General features: G+C 38.0%; 1 protein-coding gene across 1 annotated transcript; it reads left to right on the top strand.

Annotated features, from left to right (window-relative positions):
• Nucleotides 1-11,790: 11,790 nt before the first annotated feature.
• NTS (neurotensin) lies at nt 11,791-25,445 on the top strand. The gene is made up of 4 exons (XM_026063724.1): nt 11,791-12,084; nt 16,046-16,107; nt 22,730-22,954; nt 25,073-25,445. The coding sequence occupies exons 1-4, from the start codon at nt 12,024-12,026 to the stop codon at nt 25,217-25,219; spliced, it is 495 nt and encodes a 164-aa protein (XP_025919509.1). The 5' UTR covers nt 11,791-12,023; the 3' UTR covers nt 25,220-25,445.
• The last annotated feature ends 338 nt before the right edge of the window (nt 25,446-25,783 follow it).

The following is a 25,783-nucleotide window of genomic DNA, read 5'->3' as shown; positions in this document are numbered from 1 at the left end:
TATCTATTGCAGGGGCTATTATATATATTATTCCAAATAAACCTTCAGCTCTGAAAATCCTTGAATTGCTGATCACCCAATGCTGGCAGTAAAAAGTCTCTTATACTGCTCCCTAAACATCTGCTACTGCCCATTGGCAGAGACAGAATGTGATGCCATCAAGGCATTTGGTCTGACACAGCAGAGCAGTTCTTCTATTAATGATTGGATGTAACATGACAACTGCCCTGTGTCTTTCTCCAGCTCCCTAGTAGATCTTTTTTCTTTACTCTGCAATTTTGATTAAAATGTGTTAAGAGACATGAATTAAATTCTCAGTTCCTCCAGAACTGCACAGTTATCATGGAAACATCAGACAAGGTTAAATTATCTGTCTAATACCCTCCTTTTTCTTTTTTTAATCCTCATATGAAAAGTATTTTATAATTAGTTTTCACAGCAGTTCTTGTTGCATACTGCAATAGTGGTTTGGGGTTACATTCAGCCTCTTTAGTTTAAGTGCCTGACATAGCAGCATCTGTGACTACTGTGGCATCTAACTCAAAGAGAGCTGTTTAGATAAACTACTGTGTCCCAAGCTGCCATACCTGGATTCCTAATAATTGCTGTAGAGGATTTATCACAAAACATAAGACTTTATCTGAGTGCACCTCTAGGAGCCCTAGCTAAAATTGCATCCATTGTGAAAGGTACGTTGTAAACACACCAGGAACACCAAAGAGATTTCCTATTCTTGGAAGGGTTTAGAAATTGAAGAAATGAGAGAAACAAAGGAAATCAGTTACTTTAGTTAAAAATATGTCAACAATACTTTTTGATACAAATATATTATTGGGGTCTAAATATATTTAATATAACTTTGTCTATATAACAATTTTCCCTTTTAAAAGACATCCTATTTTTCCTAATATGCTGTAGCCTATTTACATGTTCTGAATATGTTGCTTATGTTTATGCTGCCTGCTTCCAAGGATAACCAATGACAGTCCTTCCAGCACTAAATGAGAAAGACAAACATATTATGCAGATAAGCAATTGACAATATTATTTTCAATTATATGAACACATAGAAAGCAAAGGAAAACAGGGAGAATCTATGGAAATGATTCTCAGGACAATCCCCCTGACTTTAAACCTCTAGTAATGATGATATGCTTGCACTCCACTATGTGAAAAATAAATGGGATATTAATTACGTACCTTTTGGCCTGCAATGATATGTAAAATTCCTTTCATATTTCATGGTTTTATGAAGTTTAAATTTAGGTTAGAGTTAGGACTCTTCCAAGATCTTGGCTCAAATAGAAGGAGAATAAATGATTTCAAACCACAAACTGGAGAACAACATTGCTCTCCCTCCTCTGCCCACCCTGGTTTTAACCATATAAGCAATTAAGAAGGACAGGGAGTGTAGATCCACCTGAGAGCCTCAGAGACAATGAATCCTCATGCTCTGATTGTCTGTAGAGTTTAATTCTTTTTTAAATGTTGCATTTAAAATTGCTTCTTAATAGAGTGCTATGTTCTCACTGGGATAAAAAATAAACTGTTGATATGCTCACGGTCAGGGTTGATTCCTCAAATATACACATTAATAGAACCTACAGAGGTAATATTTATTTTTCTCGTGGTTGCATTTCAAAAGGCTTTAGCTCAACTGAGCCCAGATTTGGATCATTATTTAGCTTTGGGTCATTATTTAATACTTGAAGAGAGCAATTCATTTTCTGGTAATTTAAGTAGATTTTACAGTATGTAGAAGCACTGACCTTTTCAACTGAAAGTGATTTTCAGAAAGAAATGAGATCTATTCCTCTAAGTGTGCTGTTGTCCACCGAGTGAGAACATTGTTTAGAGATGAACATCTGAAACAAATGCCCTGAGAGGTGTGCACTACGCCAGTCATTACAGAAGTAGTTCTCATGTTCTTCTTTAATGCCAGTCTCTGAGGTCTTGTTAGTGCCTGCACCCATTAAGTCTATCACTTTTGAACTTTACACCAAAATCACTCATGTTGCGTTCTTGATGTACGCTTCCAGTGTGCCTGTTCTCAGCTTCCTGCACAGAGAAAAAGACCTTCTCCAGATGTTGGCTTGCCTGTGGGCCAGGCATACATTAACATATAAGCCCTCTCCCCTTGCCAAATCCCAGCCCATGCACAGGAGATACTCAGACTTTACCTAACTGACAAAATACCTCAATCCCTGATGTCCGTTTTTGTGTGCAGGGCAAATAAAGGTTTACTTCCCTCAGATCCCATCTCATGTAGGGGAACATGGAAAGTGTCACAGATAATTCCACAGTTGCAGAAAGGTGCTGTTTCATAATCCTTTACTGGCATGCTGCCAGTTCCTGAATTACTTTTAAAGGAAATTAGTGCATCATGAACAATAACCCCTCCCCCCCTTCTAATATACAACATATGAAAATTTTAGGTTACAGCAGCATCTAAATCTTTCTCTCACTCCATTTCTTACAAAAAAAAAAAGAAAAAAAAAGGTTTCAGTAGGGTAGGAATCTGAATACGATGTAATACCTGGAGACAATTAAATACACATTTTTGGGTGCTTTTGTAAAGCTTTTGCATCGAAGCCAGTGGGAGTTTTGTCTGATCAAGGCCTTCTTGCACAAATGAACAACTGCAAATGTGTTAGGAAAGACTGATCTCTGGGACTGTGAATCACTGGTGTTTTGCCTTCTTTAGGGGAAAAAAAATAGCCCTCTTGAGACTGGTTGGTAATTCACATCCAGAAGAATTTCTTACTTTCATCCTAGCTGGAAAGCAGATTTACTGCACAGAACATTTACTTAAGAATAAACCTGTTGTTAACTTCAGAATAAAGCAATGCAAATAGCATCAAATTAAGACCCAAAAATGAAAAAAATGACAAAACTGTATTGTCTACTCTCTAACTAGGGCAGAATATATCCAGTGTATGTTTTAGTGCTTTGCCCATTTCAAATTTGCAGTAATATAATCAAAACTATCTTAGTCCTTTAGAAGCCTCGTTAGCTCTTTCACAGATTTAGTATTAGTTTGACCAAGGGACCAAGGGGACTATCAAAGAGACTTCAAGAGACTATCTAAAGAAAGATTTAGGAAGTTTTGACATACCCAAATGTTTATGACCCAAAATTCAAACTAAGAGATGGCATTCCAGGCCAGCAATCAGGAAAAATTTCAGAGAGCACAAAACCATGTGGGACACATGCCTGCATCTGTCAGAGCAAAAAGAGGAAGGAGATGGTTTATATATCAGAGAAGTGTATATCAACATAGCTTCTCCTGAAGATGATATTATCCTCGATTGAACTGGGGTAGAATTCCTCACAACTGGGCAGACTTGCCTCCTTTTAAAGGATTGTTTTTGTGGAACTCTTTTGTGCCTCTTGGACAAGTATATGTTTTTTTTTTTTCCTGGCTAATTTGTTAATTATCATTCCAGCAAGATAATTGCCAAAGACCTAGGCGCTCAAATTCTGCAGGATAATAGGAATGTATTCTATTGGTTTTCTCCTCAGCCTGCTGGCTGCTAGTATCCTAATTCCTGACAAGCAGAATAAAGGGGATATTGTTACCTAATACAGGGATATAGATCCTGTGCTTTTGACTTAGTATTGCGTCATGTCCAAATCCGCAAAGTTGTTTAGGTATTTAACTCCCACTGATTTTAACAGATAAGGATAATACTTTCATTATTTGAGCCTAACTCCCTAGTGCTAAGAGATGGAGCCCCTGAGGAGAGAGATCCCTGATTTTGACTATGGCTGACTGTGCAAGCCATGGTGGAGCCCTACCCATAAAAGAGGATCCAGGTGGTTGGGTACATAAGACCATGACAAGGTTGGTATACAATCAGCTACACAACCAAGAGGGGTATGATCTTGCAAGAAACTGCTTACATGGAAGCATAGATGCAAAAGCACAGGCACAGTGCTGCAGATATGAATGCCTTCTAGCAGAACTGTATGGGAGGGGGGAAAAAGCTGGAATTATTATTATACTTAGTGGAGAAGTGTCCTATTCTCTGTCTTTTGCATAAAGAAAATTACCCTTAGCATCCATGTATTATGCCCCTTGTACAAGGGCTCTAGGCTATGCTGCATTTGTGCTGGCATCTGCACACTGCAAACATTTCAAAACACAACCATAATCCCTATTCTGCTGAAGAAAAATGTACAGGAAGGACAAAGGATCACCCAGCACAAGCTATCTGATGAAGTTAGCATTGTATCTGAACTAGCCATTATAAACAAATGTGTGTGGCCATTAGCTAATGGCCAGCCCCTTACTTCTAGCATTTCTGTTTCTGAGAAACTTTGGAGGTGATTTTTAGAATGCTAAAGTTGGTCAGTGTTATCCTGTGTTTTCTGCTGAGGTCAATAAGAGTTGAACATCTGAAAACCAGAAGAAGGGTTAGGCAAATGTGTCTGCTACTTTAATGGAGGCCTCAGTCCATGATGCACATCCTTCTGCTGCAACTTTGGACTGTAGAGAGTAGGAGTTACCTGTACTTGCTGTACCTGTGTAAGCCTGCCACAGATAGCGTGCCAAACCTATTAAAGTTTTGAACTTCATTCCTTCTAAAACCCCCCTTAGCTCTATAGTGATGCTATCTAACATTATACTTTCTACATCATGACCTCAAACTACTGTTCCCACAGCAGAAGGACCCCGTCTGTGTAAACAAATCTTTTCCCTTTGATGTTATTTGTGGAACAAGGGTAGAGAGGTTCACCTCCAAAACCTTACCTTGCTTGTAAAGATATGGCCCTATGGAGTGAGATCACTGCAGCTACAACTCTGCCAAGCTGTCCTTCATTTGTTAGCCCTAACAGTGAATATCAAGCTGTCTCACCAGTTAGCAGTGAATATAGCTGGAGCACTTGTTCATCCAGGGAAGATGGGGGCAAAAGGGAGCGAAGAGGGAGAAAGACTGAAGTTCGCCTCTTTGCTCTAAATTTTTGTTCCTGATTTTCAAGTCTCTATTTTGCCTAAATCAAAAATGTGAAATGTCCAGGGCACCACCAGGCAAATTTCATGCTCTTTAAACCTACTTTTAACCTTTGACTCTTAACATATTTTCAGTTAATGCCTAATCTTACTCCCAAAGTATCCCACTGAAATCAAGAGAAGAAATCCAGGCCTCACTCTTTAAATCAGCAACTCACATTCCTCAATGTGTGTAAATGAAATGTTCCAGATGCAGACAAATTTGATTTTTAGCATTTGAGTCATGCTACCCATCTTCTTAAAATTAGACATGTACGGAGGTGTTTGCAGGACTGGGCTACATCATCTAGTGATGGGTCTCAATTAAACATGGCTCCAGCAGTACAAACCAATGCACCAGAGGGGAGGTTTGAAGCTGAGATCATGTCTGCAGCAGAAGCTACTGCTGGCATCAGTGCATTAATCTGGGCTGTGAGCTCTTGGTGCTAGCTGAATCCCCTAGTTTACTTTCGGTTATGGCAGCGAAATTGTCCTCTTGCCAGCCTGGCATGTTTCCGTTCGGAGGAAGAGGGGAAGCGAGAGAGAGGAGTGAGCAAACCAAGGCTTGACATGGTTATGGTGTGGATGGCAATTGCAGATGTGGTACTACCAGCATGAGACCTGGCTAAGAGGGTGCACTGCTCTGGAGGGTTTTGATAGGGAGTAGGGGTAAAGGCTGTAGTTCTTCAGTATTTCTTGTGACAAGCCTTTCCAGTCAAAACAAGGCTGGTATAAACTGTCCCAGATTAGAAACATTTTTCTCCAGACCAGTATGTATTTATAACCTGAATTTTAGTTTAGACATGGCATTAGTTAATTAATGTTTCTAAAGCACTGAAATTGAAAGGTATTATGTAAATGCAAAATACTCTTCTGATGCAAAGCCTGATTTTATTTTTCAGAAAGACTGCTTTATTTCTTGTCAGCTCTGTTTTTGCTTATATTGTAAATGATTGGTTGCCTGTGTTTGCTGTTGTAACATGTATTCTTACTACCACGCTGTCTTTCTTTATTGGGATGTCTGCTTTTCAATCTCCAAGGAATTTCTCAAATGCTATACATGCAAATTTCAGTTCACAGATGTGCAAATAACATAGATGCCTTCCATCCCTCATAGGTAAAAGGTTTAGAAGTTGCAGAGAAGGTGTATATTTGGAATGTGCATGTTGGCACAGTACTAAAACCACAGCTCTTTGAATTCATAGTTTGCTTCTGAAGATAACTCCTAAACCAATGATTTTTAAATGGTCTACTTATAAATGGTCAAACCAAGCACCTTGTTTATGAAGCATAAATTTAAATAAAACTAGTGCTTCTGCCCTGCTTAATGAACCTTTCTGAAGAAAGAAGATAAGAAAAAATAACTATCAAATTGAATAAAGAAAATACTTGTACGAACTGAGGCAGTGATTCTTAATCTTTTCTCATGTTACAGTAGAAGAACTGTGGAAGACAGGCCATGACTCCTGAGACTCCCTTTTCTAGAAACAGAAGGAGGAGGATACTGGTAGTTAGGACTCCCTAAACCGGTTATGGGCTCCTAGCAAGAACACATACCTGGCAAAATTAGGGTCTCAGCATAATCTCACTGATTTACAATCATAATAACATGTTGCCTCTCTCTGTGCACACAGGAAATATTCTAAGTATTTTTAGCTCAAAATCTTTTCATGACTGTGTGACTTCTAAATAACTAGTTAAAGTGAAATCGTCTCTTGGATACAAAGGAAATAACAGCACGATTATTTAAAAAAAACTTGTGAAGGTGGTAGGAAAGACAAAATAGAATGTTTTCAAGAGTTTTAGTGTGGAGTCCAAATTCTACTTATGTAACATAATTAAACCAGTGTAATGTGAGAGTGCATATTGCCTGCCTGCAGTTATAATGTTCCAGGGAAAACTGAAGAATAATTGCAGCCAAAATCCAAATATCATAGGAAAGAGATAGTCACCCCTCTGAGTTCAGACTGATTTCATTTCACTCTTTTAGGAATTGCAGATTATCATCATTGTTATCTGCTCAGTCCAACCATAATATTATTAAAGCAAGAATTTTGCAACTTGTAATTATATCAGTTTAACATAGAATTTCAAAGCATGACCTCTCTGGTGAACAGTGGATTACATGAATATGCAATCTTTAACAAAGTTGTATCAGGCTGTTCACCCAAGTCCATTGTATATGTTATATCCTGGAACTTAAATTAGAAAATGTATAGCTCACTGGAGACAGATGAAAAATTAAGTTAGGTATTTGGGAAAAATGTGTAATCAGAGAAATGAGAAAGATGCAGTCTGGTCTGGGAATCCACTTTGGAGAGGTGAAAGTGAGCAGGAGGTGTCCAAAGCATAACTCCCATGACACACTGTGGTGGCATTTCTAAACTGCAATGTTTGCCTTCTCAGGCAAAAGGATTCTAGTGCAAGAAAAATGAATGGAAAGTGAGTATAGGAGGAAAGTTTTTTTTTTTTTTAATGCCCAAAGGGGACATTTTAAATGGCCTTCTTTATCCAAAATCACTTTTCCTAATTTCCTAAACAATTTCCAAACAGATATACATACATATATATATATATAAAAGTATATGTATGACCATAAGGTTCACAACATTAGTAACTTTAACTGTATGTTCTGTAGTTGCATACATACTATATTTGCTTTATTGTAATGGCAGGACAGAACCTGTTTTGTCAGGAGAAGAATTAGGAATTTCAAAGTCCTGAAAATCTAATACCTAATCTGTGCTTTTGTGGAGAAAAAAAAAAAAAGTGTTCAAAAGAAGAAATGATCCTTCAGGTTAATCTGTTGAGATGCCACTTAAAAATCTTTGAGAATCATGATCCCCTGGGGTACTGAGATGTTACTACCATTTCAAGTGTCAGAGCTTCAAGAAAAGAAGCCTTGCCAAGCATGTAGTCCTCATATGTAGAGTCTACACAGAACGCCAGTTTCACAGTTTCAGACTCCTGAACTTAAAAACACACCAAAATACCTCTGTAGCCATTAGATGTCCAAGAGGCTTCTGCTGATGTGCAGCTCCTTTCAAAATGTGACATAGATTCACTGCATATTAAGAAATATTACTGATTCAGATAGCAATGTGGTTGTTTATGCTTTTTCTAAAACAGAACATTCTTGCACATAATGCAGTTGCCTCCTCAGGGTTTCCTTGCAGAGCACAACCTCTGGAAATTTTAGAAATTGAAAGACACAGAGTGATGAAAGGAAATCAGATTTGAAGTAGAGCAGATGCCTAACATTTTTCTTAGGAATGGCCAGGCATGTTAAGGATCAACTCCCCTTACCTTTAAGCTGCTTCTGTTCTCCCCTGCAGCACAACTGATCTCCAGGATCTGACTTAGGATTTTCAGAAGGTAAACACAGCATCAATGCCTGAAAGTCACTGTCCTGACCAAACAGAACAAAAACCCTAGATATATATTTTGAGCTCAGAGAAAGAGACACGGAGGACTCGCAATGCCTTGGAAATTCAGCTACAGTGTGTGACTATGCTTTATGCTTTAAATATGTTTTGAATACCCTTTCCTGTCTGTCCTGCTGCTTTGCTGGAGCTTATTGTCCCTCAAGCAGACATGATAGAAATGAACTTGACTCACCAAAATTTTCTTCCCAGCATATTAACCTAAACTGTTGATAGTCAAGCTGGTGTAGGAGTAAAATAGCTTAAATCACCACAACTAAATTCAAATTTGACATTGTGAGTCAGCATCTTGAGCCACAGTTTGGTGTTTAAAACTTCTTGCTGACTTCTTCCAGGACGATTCCTCTTCCAGGTGCCAAACTTCTATACCTGCAGCAAGGTCTGGCTACAAAACAATTTCATGGAAAATTCTCAGACAACATTAGTATATTTACTGACAAGACTTCAGCAGCTTCAGTCTTCAGCAGCTTCAGCCTTCCATTTGTTCTCACTGTGTTTATTTCTGGTCCCAATCCATAAGACTTTGCCAACTGGAGAATCAACTGTTCTTTATTATAGTCTCCAGTACCTGCTATTACAGGATAATTAGCAATTTTTTTTCCCTTCTGTTTTGTGATTACAGCTTTTGTGTTTGGTGTCATCCATATGTTATGATAGTAGTTTCGTGTTCCAATGACCAGGTAAATGGAGGTAAATTCATGTATCTGTTCTTTCATGGATCGGCCATTTGCCTGAGTGTTTTCTTATCTTCAGATGCATCACAGTTGAGATTGGAGCTGATGAGTGGGCCTGGACAGGCTGTTTAAACCATGTGTTGAGGGCAAGTAAAGATAGACTGAGATTCCCACACTGACAGCCACCAACAAAGAACTGTACATGTTTTCTCTAGCTTGAGAAATACTAAAAAAAAAGGAAAAAAAGAAGAAAAAAAGACACAAACACAAAGAGAAAGAGATCTGAGAATACTTTTTTTTTTTTTTCCTTATTAAATCTTCTCTGGAGTATGTTCCTTTGCAAGATAAACCCTTTTTGTGAGGAAAAATGTGATATGAAGACATCTTGGAGAAGTCAAGATGATTTGGGGAATGCACTGTAAAAACGGTTAAAATTCCTAGTATGTAAATATTAATGGAGCAGCAGAAGATAGCACAAGTGCAGGAAAGAGCTGGAAAAAAGTAAATAAAGGAGTAACTGGGGAGTAGAAGACAGTTCTATTCTATTGAGAAAAAAACATAATTGCTTGATGGTCTGAGCTCAGTCGTGCCTGATCCAGGGCACTTGAAGATAATATGTCAAGAACTTTGAAGATGATGAGAAAGCAAAGAATATTTTGAACACTGAATTTTCTGCTTCGTCATTTTCCAAGAAAAGGGTAAAAACAGAGCAATGATAAAAAAGATTATGGGCCATAACATACCATAAATTCATCCCCTTGGAATCACTAATAACTGGAATCCCAGGATTAAAAAAAAAAAAAAAAGCAATAATTAGGTGATCACAGATTTTAATGGTAGGGAAATTGACAATTACTGTCTTCCTGAGGAAAAAATAACCCATCATTCCTATAAATTCCAGTTACATAAGAATATGGGCAATTACACTACTGAAGAAATCTGTGACAGAGAGTAGGCACTAGAAAATATCTATGAGATATGATTCTCATTCATAGAGCTTTCTGAACTGCAGAACACCCGCAGAGCAAAATCAGCTGCAGATTGGTCTTTTCACATCATGGAAATAATAGAAAATAGGACTAGAGGGGAGTGTGAGTGGCCAGCTAATCTAACCTCCGTGCTAAGGCAGATGAGCTATAGCTAAAACTTTCTGGCAGACTAGCAGAGCCTGTACAATGTGATTTTTTTTTTTTAATCCCTGCTTAATAAAGCAGAAAGACATATTCCCAATAGTATGCAAAAATCTGTGTTCTCAAGACATCTAAAACCACAGCCCTGTACTAAATTTTGTTCTTGTTTATATTTATTCGAGCATAAAACAAAAGAACTTCCAAATTTCAATTTTGCTCTGCTGCAAATGTTGATTCGGGGAGGAAGGAGATCAGTTAATTAAACTTTTCTCACTCTGTGTTTTCCACAGCAGGACTTTGAAAAGTCTGTGTGTTTCCTGTTTCTGTGGCATCTATTTCAGTGTTTCATATACAGGCACAGAGAACACAGGAGGAAAACAGAACTCATCACTGCCATCACTCACATTTGCTCTTTGTTTTTCAAAGGAAACTTTCTGCAGTGAAGACGACAGAAGAATCTACTATTCAGCGAGTGTGTTCCTGCTATATGTGGCATGTGCATCAGCCCTGAAATGTATTCACCGAGATCAAAATGTTCCGCATTGTAATATGTGCATTCAACAGATGGAGCATTTGTCCGGATCTGAGAAAAATCACACTAAAAGCAGTACAGCGATGGAGGCTGACGCCAGCCTTCAGCTTTACACGTATATACTCACACATTAAATACTACTCTGCCCTACCCTCTCCTTCGGATCATTTTCGCTTTTTTTTTTTTTTTTTTNACCGGGATCCAGGAGAGCCCATACCAGACTTTGAGTGTCCTGCGGAGTAGGGCGGGCAGCGAAGAGCGGGGAGCGGCGGCCCCCCGCCGCCTCCCGGGGCAGCGCCGGCCGCTGCCGCCGCCCTGCCTTGCGCCTCGCCTGTCGGCTCCCCCGCGTGTTTCACTGTGTCTTAAGCCCGGGATGCTGCTCACGAAGTCAGGTCCGTATTAGTTGTGGAGGAAAAAAATAATAATAGTAAAAAAAATCCTACTAGTGTTGTAAAATACAACTGGAAAAAGTAAATTTTGCGGGAATGCCCTGGAGCAGCTCGCACACTCCCGAAGCAATAGCTGGCTGATAGACGGCGTGCGCTCTTCGGGGGTAACGGAGTCGCGCCGTGCCAGGTGTTATAATTTGCTGTGCATCGGGGAAAAATCTTGAGCGGACGGCTCTGCCGTTAGCTCTGCTGGAGGCTCCGCGTCCTCCGCGCCGCGGTTCGCCCCGATTTTCCCCGAGCCGGGAGGAAAGGGAAAACCGACGGAGAGGACCGGAGAGGACTGCGGCGCTGCGCGCAGGGCTCCCCCCCCCCCCGCGCACCGGCTGTCCGAGCAACTACTTTTAAAATATATATATAAATAAATACAATAACGCTTTTCGGGGCTAGAGGAGCGTCGCCTTTCGGCACGTCCCGCTCCGGCCACGCAGGGCGGTGGTGTGCGTGCGGGGCCACGGAGCCGCTGCGCGCCCCCACGCAGGGCTCCGCGCACCCCCCCCCCCCTTCCGCGGGTCTCCGCGTGCGTCAGGCGGCGAATGGCGGCGGAGGCGGAGGAGAAGGAGGAGGAGGAGGAGGAGGAGGGAGGGCGCTTCCTCAGGAGGCGCTGGCGGCGCTGCCGTGACATCACCCCGCGGCTTATATAGTTGGGGAAGGGTCCGGGCGCCCCGCATGGTCCCGGCAGCCGCCCGCGGGAGGCAGCGCAGCGCAGCGGCCGCGCTGTCTCCGCGTGTCTCTCTCTCTGTGTCTCTCTGTCCGTCTCTCCCTAGGATTTATGGACTTGCCCTGCTAGCGGCGGCGCGGCAGGATGAGAGCCCAGCTGGTGTGCGTGGCGCTGCTGGCCTTGGCCGCCTGCAGCCTCTGCTCAGGTAAGACCCGGACCCTGCGGTTCGCCAGTTCCTTCAGACAGCATCGGAGACGGCATCAGTACCATGCTTGTTGCTGTAGACTAGTCATAGAGAAACATGTACCGGTGTAGACCACTTACTTAACTACACGCAATGCTCCCTCATACGTGATTTATTGAACACCACCTAATTCCAAACTGTCATAGAAATTACAATTTCTACAGCCCCTATGAATACCTGCGGTAATACAAATCATCATGATTATATGTCCACTTTTTCAGGTTTACATCAGACCCCTTTAGTTACCCGAAATACAGTTTAGGATTCTGGAAAAAAATTGCTATCGAGTGTTTTGAAATGATGACAAAAAATGCTGAACTAGATGCAGATCATGCAATAGGAAGCTCAATATAAGTGTGTTACTATTACAAGAATAATTGTTTTAGAAACTTGAAAAAGAGGACTATGTATTAAAATGTGTTGCTTGCTCCCTTGGAAAATGACACAGCTAAGTTTGTGTGTGTGTGTGTGTGTGTGTGTGTGTGTATGACAAAAAAGATAGTTTAGTGGTAATTAAACATGTTTGTACACATACAGACACAGACCAGGTGTCATAGAAACAAAGGTTTTGAAAGAAAGGTTTCAAAACCCAATCTTACTAACTTGCAAATTACTCTAATTTTTAACTCCACGAAATTTAGAAGAGTAAATATACAGGTATCTTCACTATTCAGGAGGATTCACGAGTTCATAATTCTCCCTTTAGATGAAAGTTTCCAGTGTGTATTCTGCAGAAGAAAAATGTAACGCACATAATGCCTGTGTTTTATATTCATCACAGTTCAAATATAATTATTCCGTGTGTTTTAGAGAGCCTGTAGTCTTAGTGACAATGCTGAATATTTATCATTCTCTCCTCATATATCTAAAGCTTTTTTAAGTGAAGACATGGCTAGTATTTTCAGTAAAGAATATTTGACTCTGCTGTTTGTAGAGCCTGACTGAAAACCCATTAAAGTCAAAGGTTTAAGTGTAAACTAAAATAGCCTCATAAAAAAGAAACAAAATTGTATGTATAATTGACATGATGTTTCATTTACTTGAAATTTGAAATCATATTTAAATGAGAAATGCCATTGGAAGGGCCGAGTCAGTTTTAATTAATATGGACAATTATGTTGTAAAGAAAATGATCATTCAGTTTAATTTTCTTTTGAAAATGCTTGCCCTCAGGGGAAGGTGTGTTCTTATGGAATTTAACTATTCTTGTAGAATGCAGATATATCAATAGAAACATTATTTCTTGTCAATAAGTACTGAATGATCAAGAGGACAGCAAAGTGTGTGGATTTTCTGTCGATATGAACAATAACATATAATCAGACTTTTTATTCAGTGCTTTCTGAGAGTCTGTTCTTTTCATGCTTTTACCTCCTCCTCTGCCTTTCAGTCCTATTTTATCTCTGTGTGCTCCTGTCTGAATAGACACCCAAGCTTTGCTTCCTTCTTCACTCTAGGAAGCTGGAACAGTCTCCTAAGTAATGTTCTCCAGGATGCGTAATCAAAACATTTCTTAATACCTAAGTATTCAGTGTAGCATTCCACTTCCACAGCTATCTTCCATCCCCTATGGCATTTCAAAACCCAGGTGCTAAGCAGACGCACGTCTTTTCGTTGTCCCCAGCTGGTGTGACCCAGGACATACACCACAAATCAGGATGCCGTCCACATGGGCAGCTCCCCTATTCCCAGCAGCTGCTGCTGTCACTGGTAGAAATTAGGCTGAGCAGATCTGACACTGCTTGTACGGCTTCTGTTAGTGGTAAAGTGGTTAAGAAATTAGATAACATTGACAACAGGTAGTGCTGAAATGGAAAGCATTAGATGAGAGAGAAGTTGCTAGTGACTTTCTGTAATACTGATCTATTCAATATTTTCAATAGCGACCTCAAAGCAAAAAGGAAGAGCAAGAAATTGTAGTATTCTTATAACACAAAGGTGAACAAGAGCATCCGTAGAGAGGAAGATTGTCGTAACACATGGAAGTTTTTGATGACTTCAATAATGAAAACAGTGCCACAGTACAAAATGCAGTAGCTTGGGAAATAATAGAAGTGTCTATTAAAAACTCCCTTTAACAGAAGCACACCTGTTGGAAGTGTTTGAGGAGATATAGGACTTGGTCATACTTGCTGACATCAGCCTTATTAAGAGATACTAAGGTTTTTCAACCATAAAAGGCAAGTAAAATCCTAAAATGTGCCAGAGAGTTCTTTGCTGTAGCTAGTGGTAAGCATTAGGCATTAAGGTAGTTAAGTCCTGAGACTTCTCATCTGGAGTATACTGTACAATTATTCAGATTACATCAGGCACAGAGGAAGGCCATTCTGAGAACTTGGGAAATAGGTGGTCTGTTATATGAGAGGAGACCATGTGAGAGACAGAGTCTAATAGCTCTAGGCATAACCTTGCAGTGATGTATCTATGTGGTTTCCAGGGGAATGGCTTATTCGCAAAAGCTTGGGGTAAAGGCACGGTGATGTTGCGTTTGTTTGGTAACCACCATGTGAATACACCCTAAAAATCTAAGCTGGGAATGGCTATGATTGCTCTCAAAAAATATGCGAGTTGGGTAAAAACTAGAAATAGAAAACTACCAGTAGTAATGAAGGAGGTTATATACTAGCCACGAATAAATTTGTAATTAGAAAGAAATCAGGCTTGAAATGAGAAGATGGTGAATAACTGTTGATGGTTTGCAGGAATTCCCCAAAGAAGAAGTGTGAGGGGAAAAGATAATCTTAATTATTAAGATGGAACACGATCAATTTTTAAAAAACATTATAATGATTGGTGTCCTGTGCTAGCAGAAATCTAGTATGGACTAGCACGGACTTATAACAAAGTCCCTTTCAGTCCCATGTTCCTGTGGAAGTTAGTAAGATACCATGGTGATGACTCCAAAATTAAGGAACAGGCAGAATCTCTCCACAGATTGTGTGGATGTTACATACTAATAACATGGATCATTTTAATGAAACAGAGATTTGGCTTGTATTAACATGGAATAGATGTTGCTTTAGTTTTGGTTTAAATGCAAGTGTATTGTTGGGTCTGGACTGCCAGTACTCTGGGGAAGATAAAGCCTAAACGGAACTTTGTTTCAGCAGAAGGTTTAACTGATTTCTGTATATAGCTCGTCTTTGAGTTGTGATTGCTGTTACATTTTCAAAGCAACAGCTCTTCCTTGTGCTTATGTACAGCCCAAAGCAGAAATGTTTTTGACTGTGTTTTTTTTTCAAGAGTTACATTGCCCTATTCACCAAATCACAGATCTTGCAGATGCACTGAGCTATTAAAAGTCAATTAAATTAGTAAATAAAATCCTAAGGATTTCAGTTAGAATACTTTATTTTTGTGTATACATTGCAAGAGCTTGTATACCAAACTCTGGTCTATCTCAAACCCCTCATCAGTAAAATTATTCTTCATTTATCCAACTAAATTTTGTAAAGTACTCATAACTACCATTAATCTAATTTCTTAGTTGCTACTTAAGGAATATTCTTTAAAAATAAATATTAAAAGGCTTCTTCTAAAGTTAGCAAATATGACAAATAGTAATTATGAAAATCATGCTGATTTTGAATGAAAAATATCACGAAAGTTTTTTTTTAATGAACTGACTGCAGATTTGTGGGCCTTTTTAACAGTGAATTGAAATTACTGAATCTTTCTATTCACGTCAATGTGCTTTATCAAGCTTCAAAAAGGCAGCGAGTTTCCATTTTAAAATAATGGTTTTATCTTCTGCTGCAATTACCTAAAGCCTCTTCACAGTCAGTCCCTTTAGATCACATTGCTACGCTTTTATCTATCATTTGTTTGAAAACTCATTGATGTGCCTAAATTCTGTGTGCTGAATTCAAATGTCTGTGATTTATGATAAAATAATAAGCATATGTTTCTGATTTATTCCCAGATTCAGAAGAGGAAATGAAAGTATTAGAAGCAGATTTATTGACCAATATGTATACATCAAAGGTAATTATTTTTCCTCCTTTAGCTGATGGGCAGAGAGCAAATAAATTCTCATTACAAACCTAGAAGTCTCTGTACAAAGTAATAACCTATGGTCTAGACCTAAATGTTCAGTGATAGACATTACTTTGGGACAAAATTTTCTTTTAGTTCAAAGGAAATTTAAAGGTGTTGATGTGACACACACACAGTGTCCCTCACTCGTAACACCGGTACTTTCATTAAACTGTCAAAACTGTGTTATGTGCAGAGATGTAAAGTTATATGAGGAAATGTGTTTCCAATAAGATTATGTCTGATGAAAGCTAAATTAACCTTGAGTCAAATCCATAAATGAAATTTTTATGCAGAACTTTTTCTATATGCATATAAAATTAATAGTCATAAAACAAAAGCTGTTCTGCATATGCTGATTTTGGTTTAGGAATTTCTTCATAGAGTACAAGAACATGGGGACATGACTATGAAACTATTAATCTGGTAAACAACATTTTCTTGACAAGAGGCCAAACTGTGAGTGATGTATATGTTGTTTATTACAAATAGACAAAAGTTCAGTTCCAAGCTTATATTCACGTAGGTGAAGCAGCAAGTGTTGAACATACGTATTGGACAGGCTGACAGAGAAACGCTTTCTCAACACTTCTATTTTTCACAAACGAACTAAGAAATATATACTTGTCTAATATTTCTTCAGCAACATATTAAAAAATAAATCCTGAAATGAGTTTCAAGGGCTTAAGGTGGAATGCTTTAACTCTTTGTTCTAGTGATGTTCAACTGTTGCTTAATTTCAGTGGAAAATGAAATGATATTTTCATGACAATTTAAAAAAAAAAAAAAGAATTTTCTAAGTCAATGACTAGATGAAGGTTAAGGATAAAGCCTTCCTGGAAGACTTCTTCTGTATTTTCGATATTTGCTTATATGTGAACTTTTTTGCAATATCCTTTGAACAGTCTAGAATAAGAAATCAGCCTGGAAGAGATGTTGTTTTGATCTTATGTGGTAGTTCTTAGGTCCTCATGTTCTTTATTCGTGTGGTATTTGGCCTTAGATGCCAAACCAACCTGTTTGCCACTTGCTTCTCTAATGAGGAGAAGGACTTAAATGAGATTCTTTTCCAGAGATAAATGCAAATGTAGGGGGCTGACAAAAACAGTTCTTCCTCCGAGTGCCAAAGCTTAATATGCCCTGGGGGAAAACCCTGAAGCTAGTGATATTTTTCCTACTGACGTTAGTGGAATTGTGACTCCGACTCCCACTTCTATCTCTTCTTCTCTCTCAGCACACAGCACAATCTCTGAACGAGTTTCATGCCAGATAACTGAGAATGCACAAATATAGTGCTACAGTTGATAATGTAAAGATGTTTGCCATCTACTATTACATATTGTGTTGCATCAGGTGATTTGCTGTTTGACCTCGTAATGGTATATATGATAAGTTGTGACCCCTGAAGTTCATAGCAGCAGTGGATAGATGGTACTGACATCATTGTTTTAATTCTGGGAGTTAATGTTTTTAATCTCCATTTAAAATTCATTAGTGTAACATATATTGTTTCTTGGCATCAAAGTAAGGCATAGTGGAATTACTAAAAAGGTGTATAATACTGTGCCTACAAGGGATGTACCACTATTCCATTCATTACTGAAATGACGAATTCTTTTTCATTTTTTCTATTGCCATCTGCTGGTTTGTAACCTTCATTAGAACAAAACTATGTTTCTGCTAACCACGTAGAGAAATACTGGAAGTGTGAGAGCCAAATTTAGGGATGCTACACATTTTAAATGGATTGTTGTGTGCCTGGGTCTGGTTCCAGTTGAGGACGATCACTGTTAAACTGCATTTATTGTTTTTGGCATGGACTTGGTAATCAACATCAAGGGAAATCCAGCTAATTTAAACTTTAAGGTTTGCACCTCTAAGATGGGGGAACGAACGAACGAACGAACAAACAATGTGGTTATGAAAGCCCAGATCTAAAAATGCAGCAAAATGGGTTATCACTTGTGGTTCCTGGTATGTGCCTGAGAATTCTTCATGAGTGGGCACTTGTGAAGTATAGTGTCAAGGCTATAGCAGGTGTTCTGAACTACAGCACTCATCTTTTGCAGCATTCAGGAGTCTATCCAGTATTATGGAAAGAGTTACCATATGGCTGCTTATGACTTCACAGACTGTTGTGTAGTGTCTGATGGCCTTTTAAAAACTACTCTTTAGAGTCATCCATGTTCTGAAACACTCTCCATTCCTAAAGAAGTTACCAAGCTTACCATGATGTCTTCAGCATTTAATACAGTTTATCACCCTTCCCTGCTCTTACATCTCAAAGAAGATAAAAGGATCAAACATGTCCCTAAAATACTTTATTTGTCTTTCCTCTAAGATAAAATCCAAAGAGCTGTTTGGAAGATCTGGTAAGACAGCACAATCTGAAGTGTTTCAAATACACAGATAACTATCTGTTATCTCTCTCTTTTGCATCAAATAACTATCTCTATTCCCAGCTCCCAAAATGCTCAGCTGAACTCAGACAAGGCTGAGATAATGCCAGCTTAAAAAGGAAAGGAAAGGAAAAGTTTTTTGAAGGACGTCATCACTAGGATATACTCTGTCTTTGGGAGCCCCACTCTCACATTAAATTATTCTGAAGTCTTGGACCCTTTCAGTTTCTTATTGTTCCAGGATGCCTATTCCTGACTGGATAAGCCTAGTCTACCTTGTCAGACACAGGCTAGGTTACTAGCTCTCTAAGAGCTCCTGACTTCCTAACTCAGTCACTGAATACAAATTCATTACATTTACAGTATATACCATGGAAAGACTTCTGCTGTAACAGCACTCAGTGCTATATCTACTTAAAGACAGAGGCTATTTTATTATTATTTTTATTGTCACATGCCAAGCAAAGTTCAACTACTATTCTGAAAAGCAACCATAGAAGCGCATAGGTAAAGACAGTGCAGACCTGCTGACTTAATAGTTTATACTGTTGAACATCACAGATATCCTCCAGGATACTTACTACCAGAGTTATCTGAGCACCCTCTATGTCATTACCCATTGTGGAAAAAGAAGTGGACCCTCCCTCTTATTCTATGTAAATGAATTTGTGAAACAAAACTAAGTAAAAGGCAGTGCCCTAGGAAAGGCACCATAAAAAGCCTTTGGTTCTCTGCATTGTAGTATCTCTAGCATTTTGTAAGCAGTCAGAGTGTTTTACCTATCCCTTAGTTACCTTGAATTTTACTTGATTTTGAATCTGTTTCATCTGCTTTTGCTGCATAAAGACAAAAATATAAAAAACAGAGAACTGTTTTTTTTTCTAGAAATTTTAACATTTGGGAAGTATTAATTTTGACACAAAATATATTAATACACAGACTGTATCAATAAGGTATCTAGGGGTATCATTCAGCCAGAAATGGAAAGAAAAAGGTAGTATATATGTTATAACTTGGGATTATCTTTAGTCCTTCATTTGTCAAATCAATTGTCAAAGAAGGAAATGTTATTCTCCAGCTCATTTCAGTTTCTTTGTCCAGTATAAATTATCTTTCAAAATATATAAAAGGTGTGGGAAGCCATATTTCTGAGTCTTATTTCAGGATAATGTTCATCAATGGAAACACATGCATGATATTCGCTTCATGAATTTTTCAGCATTAATAATTTTTAAGATCAGATTCATAATGCAGTCTCTTTTGTTCTATCAAATCACTCCTAGATTTTTTTCAAGTTAATCTTCAAAAAATTAGTTCTGTCTCAGATATAGGTTTCTTGAGCTCTTTCACAGTTATTTTCCAAAACATATCTTGAACAACTGTAGTTGGTATTGCTTAGGCCTGGGTGGCAAATATATCACATATTGAAAAAGAACCTGAACATTTGGGTTATAGTCATCTAAAACTGTATTTCTGCAGACTCCTTTAGGATATTCACCTTAGATATTTCATATAGCCTATAAAACAGAGCTTCCTGATTTTAATGCTTACTGTGATAATGAAGTAGAGTAGAATAGTAACATGACTGCTCTGTTCAGTGTCTGGGCATGACCTGGAGAGATCCATATTCGGTTAAGAAATTATTTCACTCTTGACTAAAATTTTTAAAGCATTACAGCCTCATTTTGTGAGCTGGCAGCAGTGCAAATCAGAAGTAGGTGCACCCAAGTAAAAATACTTTGAAGTGATGTATGCATGGTATTAACGGGAATTAGACTCACTTTACCAATGAGGTATGCGTTGCAGACAGCATCGCAAGGTCTGGTTATTAGATTTTTTTTCCCCCAAATTAGTAAGTAACAGCTATGATAAATTTCACCTAACTGGAGGCTGTTATTTTGCTAATGTATACAGAAAAAGTTCTTTTAAACAAAGACATGCAGCAAGCTAACGTAAAATAGTTAAATTTAGATCAAAAAGATTCTATAAATTATGTAGGAAGGCCTAACAAATTTCCCAAACCTCTCCTCTTCTCTCCCATTCCCATCCACCTGAATAATCTCAGTTTTACCCTGGAACTCTCACTTGCTCATGTGGCACTGCTTCTAGATCTAATTCTTTATTACAAGTTAGCTAGAGAAGTGCTAACTCACATTTCTTTCATATACCATGGCTTGAGAAAATACCAAGGCGTTGGAAAAGCTTCCTCATTTGGCAGGAGAAAATCCATTCTTTTTATATTTCACACATATTTTAAAACATACCAAAGATCTTTAAATTGCAGTGGACACTTGCTCTTTTTGCTAATCTAACTTCTGCTAATTAAGTTAGGTGTTCTGTAAAGAGGTTAATTTTGTTTTGAACCTGTCACATCTTTTCAAATAATTCAACAGACTGATTGTGGCATCTGGAAGGGACAATAGATGAGCCCAAACTAAACAATGCAGAAACAATTTCAAGCTTTTGAATAAAATTTAGGATGTAGTTTCTTTTTACCCTCAAAACAAAATACTGTTTTTTTGAGTCATGCTGTCAGGAATCTGAGAATGCATGGTGATTTTATTAAAAGGCTAAATTGCTGTCATTTAGAAACCCATGTGTATATTGAGTAAAGATTATGGTCAAAAGGGAATTTCTTGCAAGTAATACTATTAGTGATGTTAGTTTCTTGTTTCTTCCTCACTTCTCTGTATTCTCTTTCTCTTTCCTCGAAAAAAAAAAAGTAAATAATGACCAACATGCATAAATCTTGCATAGAATACCTCTTTGTTAGGAAGGTGCCTTAAAGAAACACCAGATTGTAGGACTGTTTAATGATAAGCTAAGTAAACACCACATCCACACTCTTTTTTAATGATGTTGTCACTAAGTAAAAGGCAATGTCTGTATTACTGTAATACATATATATAACTTTGTACATCCAGGAAAAGAAACAACAACCACATTTCAATTCCTGGGTGAAGTGTGAGCCTAATGTGTTCAGCAGAGAAACACTTGCCAGTTATAAATAGGAATTTACTATTTGGCTTTTGATTGGAGTCTGCTCTGTCACCAATTCTAGTTCAAGGAAACTAATTTCTGTACTCATCAACAAAAGGAATAAAATTTGAAAGAAATGATTAATAGTGGGAGAACAAAGAAAATGGCAAAGCAAGCTAAGCATGAAAACAGTGAGTGAGGGAATTAGGTTTTCCACTTGATTTTTTCTACTGATAATCAAAACTAAATAAAACTACTGCTACAACTGCTTGGAAAAAAACATATATATGGAAAAGTAAAAATGTTTCTTTTGAGCATTTTCCAAATGAAAATTTTTGGATTTTTGGATTGAAAAGCTATTTTCTGTTTTTTTAAGAGGTTTTAAAAGTGAAATAGCTCCTAAATAAGACAAGCTATTGGATCGAGCAAAATTTGGGTCAAACCATGCTGAAATGTCTCAATTTATTTCTGTCTTTCTGTAACACCTCTGAACATTCCACTGGGGACCACCCAAATACAGCTGGTCTCAGTTTTTCAGTCTAGCCCCCAATCAGAAATCCACTATCTGCACAACTTTGCTCCATCTTCATCTAAGCCTGTAGACCTTAGATTCTCATCTCTCAGGCTTGTTACTCTCCAGGATCCAAAACTCCCGGGGCTTTCAGATTCCATAACTTCAGACCCAGCCTCATCAGACAGATTGCCCTGAAGCAGGGACTCCGTTCATTTTCTCAGGGAATTTTGAAATGACTGGCATTGTTCTGAACTGGGGAGGAGTGCCTAGTTAACCACAGGCATCTAGCTTGGAATCCAGTACTGGGAATTTGTCCAGTACGCTTGAATCATTGTCCTCATTTACACCTGTGAATTTATATTATATTAATTTCCATCAGTGCTTTTGCTTGCACCTGTGCAATGAGTATGAAATGCTACCATTCTAGTTTGGTAGTGCTTTACTTTTTCATCCTGTATATCTACCTGGGAGTAAGGCAGAGGGGAAGCAGACTCAGTATGTTTAATAAATGAGTTGTCCTAATTTCAGCACACTCTAATTACTGACTTAAAGTTGGGCAGATGAAAAGGACTTCAAACAAACAAACTTGCTCCTACCAAAATGTTTGACCATCTTACATTATTATTAAAAACAAAACAAAAATTGCAAAGCATTAACTAATGGGCATTTGTATTTTCAGGTTAACAGAGCAAAACTTCCTTACTGGAAAATGACTCTGCTAAACGTCTGCAATCTTATCAACAACATAAACAACCAGGTGGGGGAAACAGCAGAGGTAGATGAAGAAGATCTCATTTCAGGAAGACAGTTTCCTGCTGCTGTGGATGGCTTCAGCTTGGAAGCAATGCTGACAGTATATCAACTTCAGAAAGTTTGCCACAGCAGAGCCTTTCAGCACTGGGAGGTAAAACAAATGGTCACAAATAATGTTTCAACTACTATTACACTCTTAGGCTTTATTTATCTTTCTAGTGATCTTTTAAAATCCATATCCTATGGGTTCTTCCAAACCTCAGGTGTTCTTGGCTTAAATCACCCCTCCTCACATTATTCAAGCTTTCTTTCCCTTGTTAGCTTGTTGATACTCTCTAATATCTATTATGTCTTAACACGGTCTTATCAAAAGGGTTGTGAGTTAATGTAGTTTCTGAAGATCTAAGTGTCTCTTTTGGATGAGAACCAATGGGGATAAATGTGAAATATTCTTAACTACATAATTTCTCCACTCTTTGTAACCATTCCAAAGAACCAAACAAACACATGAAAATGAACTCTGTGCCAGAACACAAAGTTAATATCTGCTTAATAGAAGAGAAATTACTGCAGATTTATTCAGGCATAGCTAAATGTAGGCAGGGTTTCTAAAAACTATTTCAAGGACTTAATGCAAACTGGATTCAAAACGCATGGACATATGTACATGTATACATATAATTTTACTGGGTACTCTGGGCTCCTTACCACTTCTGGGAAACCAGCAGCAGGGGAACTCCTGCTTCTCTATTCGCCCGCTCCTTAAGAGGACCTTGGAATTTGTCACTGTGTGTATATGAGATCACTGGTCCTAAACAGTGTTTTATAGTCCATCTGTGGTGTTTATCTTACTGTCATGATCACATGGAGGCACACTGAGTAGAATCCACCTGCATTGTTGCATATTGCCTTAGGAGTTGCTTGGGGTAGGGGAAAAAAGATATCATGCCACTACCCACTTTCCAGCAAACACAGTTTCTTCAGCTATACTAGGTTCATGGGCGGTCTGCTGAATCTTCATCCCTTTTATTTGCCGAAATACGGCTCTGGATTTTAAGGCTTCTGTCTCAATACTTTGTATCTGCTGGGATTGCCCATACAAAAGTCTGTAGCATCTTTGAGAACGTGAGTTTTCGGAGGATCCTCTTCATTAGTGCATTTAATGCTGAAAAGGAGATGCCATAGTCCTGACCATACACAACAGCACTTGTGACTTAACCACAGTTCCTTATTTTGCAGTCCCATCACCTTTTGTGATAGCTGAGAATCATCACTTTCAACAGTAGCATGCAGTAGCATGTGAAGTTTAAAAAGTAACGATATTCCTCTCTCAGCTTAGGAGTAAGGTTATGAAGTGCAAAGATTTATACAACAAAAGGAGAAGAGATGGAGCCAGAGGGAGAGAGATTGAAGACGTCTTGAAATAAACAATATATGTAATGAGACAAGTTCTTGTGATCTTATTCATCCAGGATTGACTCCAAGTCTGCTGAAACTATGAATCTTTTCATTAATTTCAATGAAAAGTTTAGATGACTACTCATTTATTGAGTAATTAAGTGAGTAATAGAGTTTTATTGTTTAGGGAAACACTGAGGTGAGTATAAAAATGGTTTTAGTTTAATGCCTTTCAGTTAGGTAGTAGGATTGTATTTGACCATGGAAGAATGTGGTAATAGAATGGATGAACTCTTAATAGATAAACCAAGAACTAATATGAACCAAACACTTTAAAAACTCCAAATAAAACTCAAAACACAGTTATATAACATCTTTTGGTTGACCAAATTTTGACTTTCTTGTGCTTTATTTAATTATTTCTTTTACACATTTTTTATTTTTTAGTTGTAGGAAGTTGCAGATAATAACTACTGGTCAAAAGCTGAAGCCAGGAAGCAGTGAGTGTTTTAGGAGTTTTTTAAGCTAAATAAAAGTTTATAGAATGACAATTGTCAGGAAGTTTTCACTGAAGTTTGGGTTCTTGTCCAAGAAGGACATACCAGTTTCTAGTGAAAACCAACACTCCCATTGATAACAGTGGAATTTAAATATCACCTCTGTAGGACTCAGCTCATCTTTAGCCTGATCTTAGTTTAGTGTTTGGGATTTTTTGTTTGTTTGTTTTTGTTGTTGAAGTTATTATGGTAAAGATTTTTCCTTATGGGAGATACTAAGACAAATTTTATAAAACTCTCTAGGAATTGTTAATTTTCATTACCAAAAAACCCCAAACCCCAGATACCATGGTGTCTCTTCTTACATCCTACAGCTACTTCAGCAAGATGCTTTTGATCTAGAGAATTCAAGCCAAGATAAGGAAATAATGAAGAGGAAAAATCCCTATATTCTGAAACGGCAGCTACATGTGAACAAAGCTAGAAGACCATACATACTCAAGAGAAGTTCATATTACTGATGCAGCGGAAGAAAACTATGTATATTTAGTTTATAGGTAACTGTGCATTATGGTTATCTTATTCAAATCTAAAATCATACTTGTGTGAAAATATACTATGGAAAATCATCAAGATGATAACATAACTGTGTCTTTTTTGCAATTGTTGTTTCTTGAATGTGATTTTTTCCTACTTGAGATTAATTGGACCAATACATTTGCAAATAAATCTAGTTTCTAAGCATGATGTATTGTACACAACTGAGATTTCAATATATTTGTTACAATATAGTACTCTTTCTCTGTTTTATAAAGCACACCAACATACACCAAGTAAATTGATGCTGTCCGTAAACCCTATGGAGAATCTTACAATTTCTTAATGGAACATCTCAAACCCATGCATGCATGTGAGTTTTTGTGTAATACACTAGTCAGAACTGCCATAATTTTCTCTATATTGGCCCTTTTAAATTATTAGGGATTAGGTCTAAGTAAGGGAGGAAATAGTATGAACTGACTATTAACTATTGTCTGGCAATTTCAGATTTCATATTGTAGATGAATTTAACTTCTTGATTCCTA

Source organism: Apteryx rowi, unplaced genomic scaffold (genome assembly GCF_003343035.1).
Source record: "Apteryx rowi isolate R43461 unplaced genomic scaffold, aptRow1 scaffold_1007, whole genome shotgun sequence".
In the NCBI taxonomy this organism is placed as follows: Eukaryota; Metazoa; Chordata; class Aves; order Apterygiformes; family Apterygidae; genus Apteryx; species Apteryx rowi.
The sequence above is the reverse complement of the archived record's forward strand: the minus strand, read 5'-3'. Positions and strand labels throughout refer to the sequence as shown.

Bases quoted from the DNA above. Each gene is read 5' to 3' on its own strand.
- NTS (XM_026063724.1), top strand. From the start codon at position 12,024: ATGAGAGCCCAGCTGGTGTGCGTGGCGCTGCTGGCCTTGGCCGCCTGC. The intron at 12,085-16,045 runs GTAAGACCCGGA...ATTTATTCCCAG, and splicing joins CGCCTGCAGCCTCTGCTCAG to ATTCAGAAGAGGAAATGAAA. The intron at 16,108-22,729 runs GTAATTATTTTT...TTGTATTTTCAG, and splicing joins CCAATATGTATACATCAAAG to GTTAACAGAGCAAAACTTCC.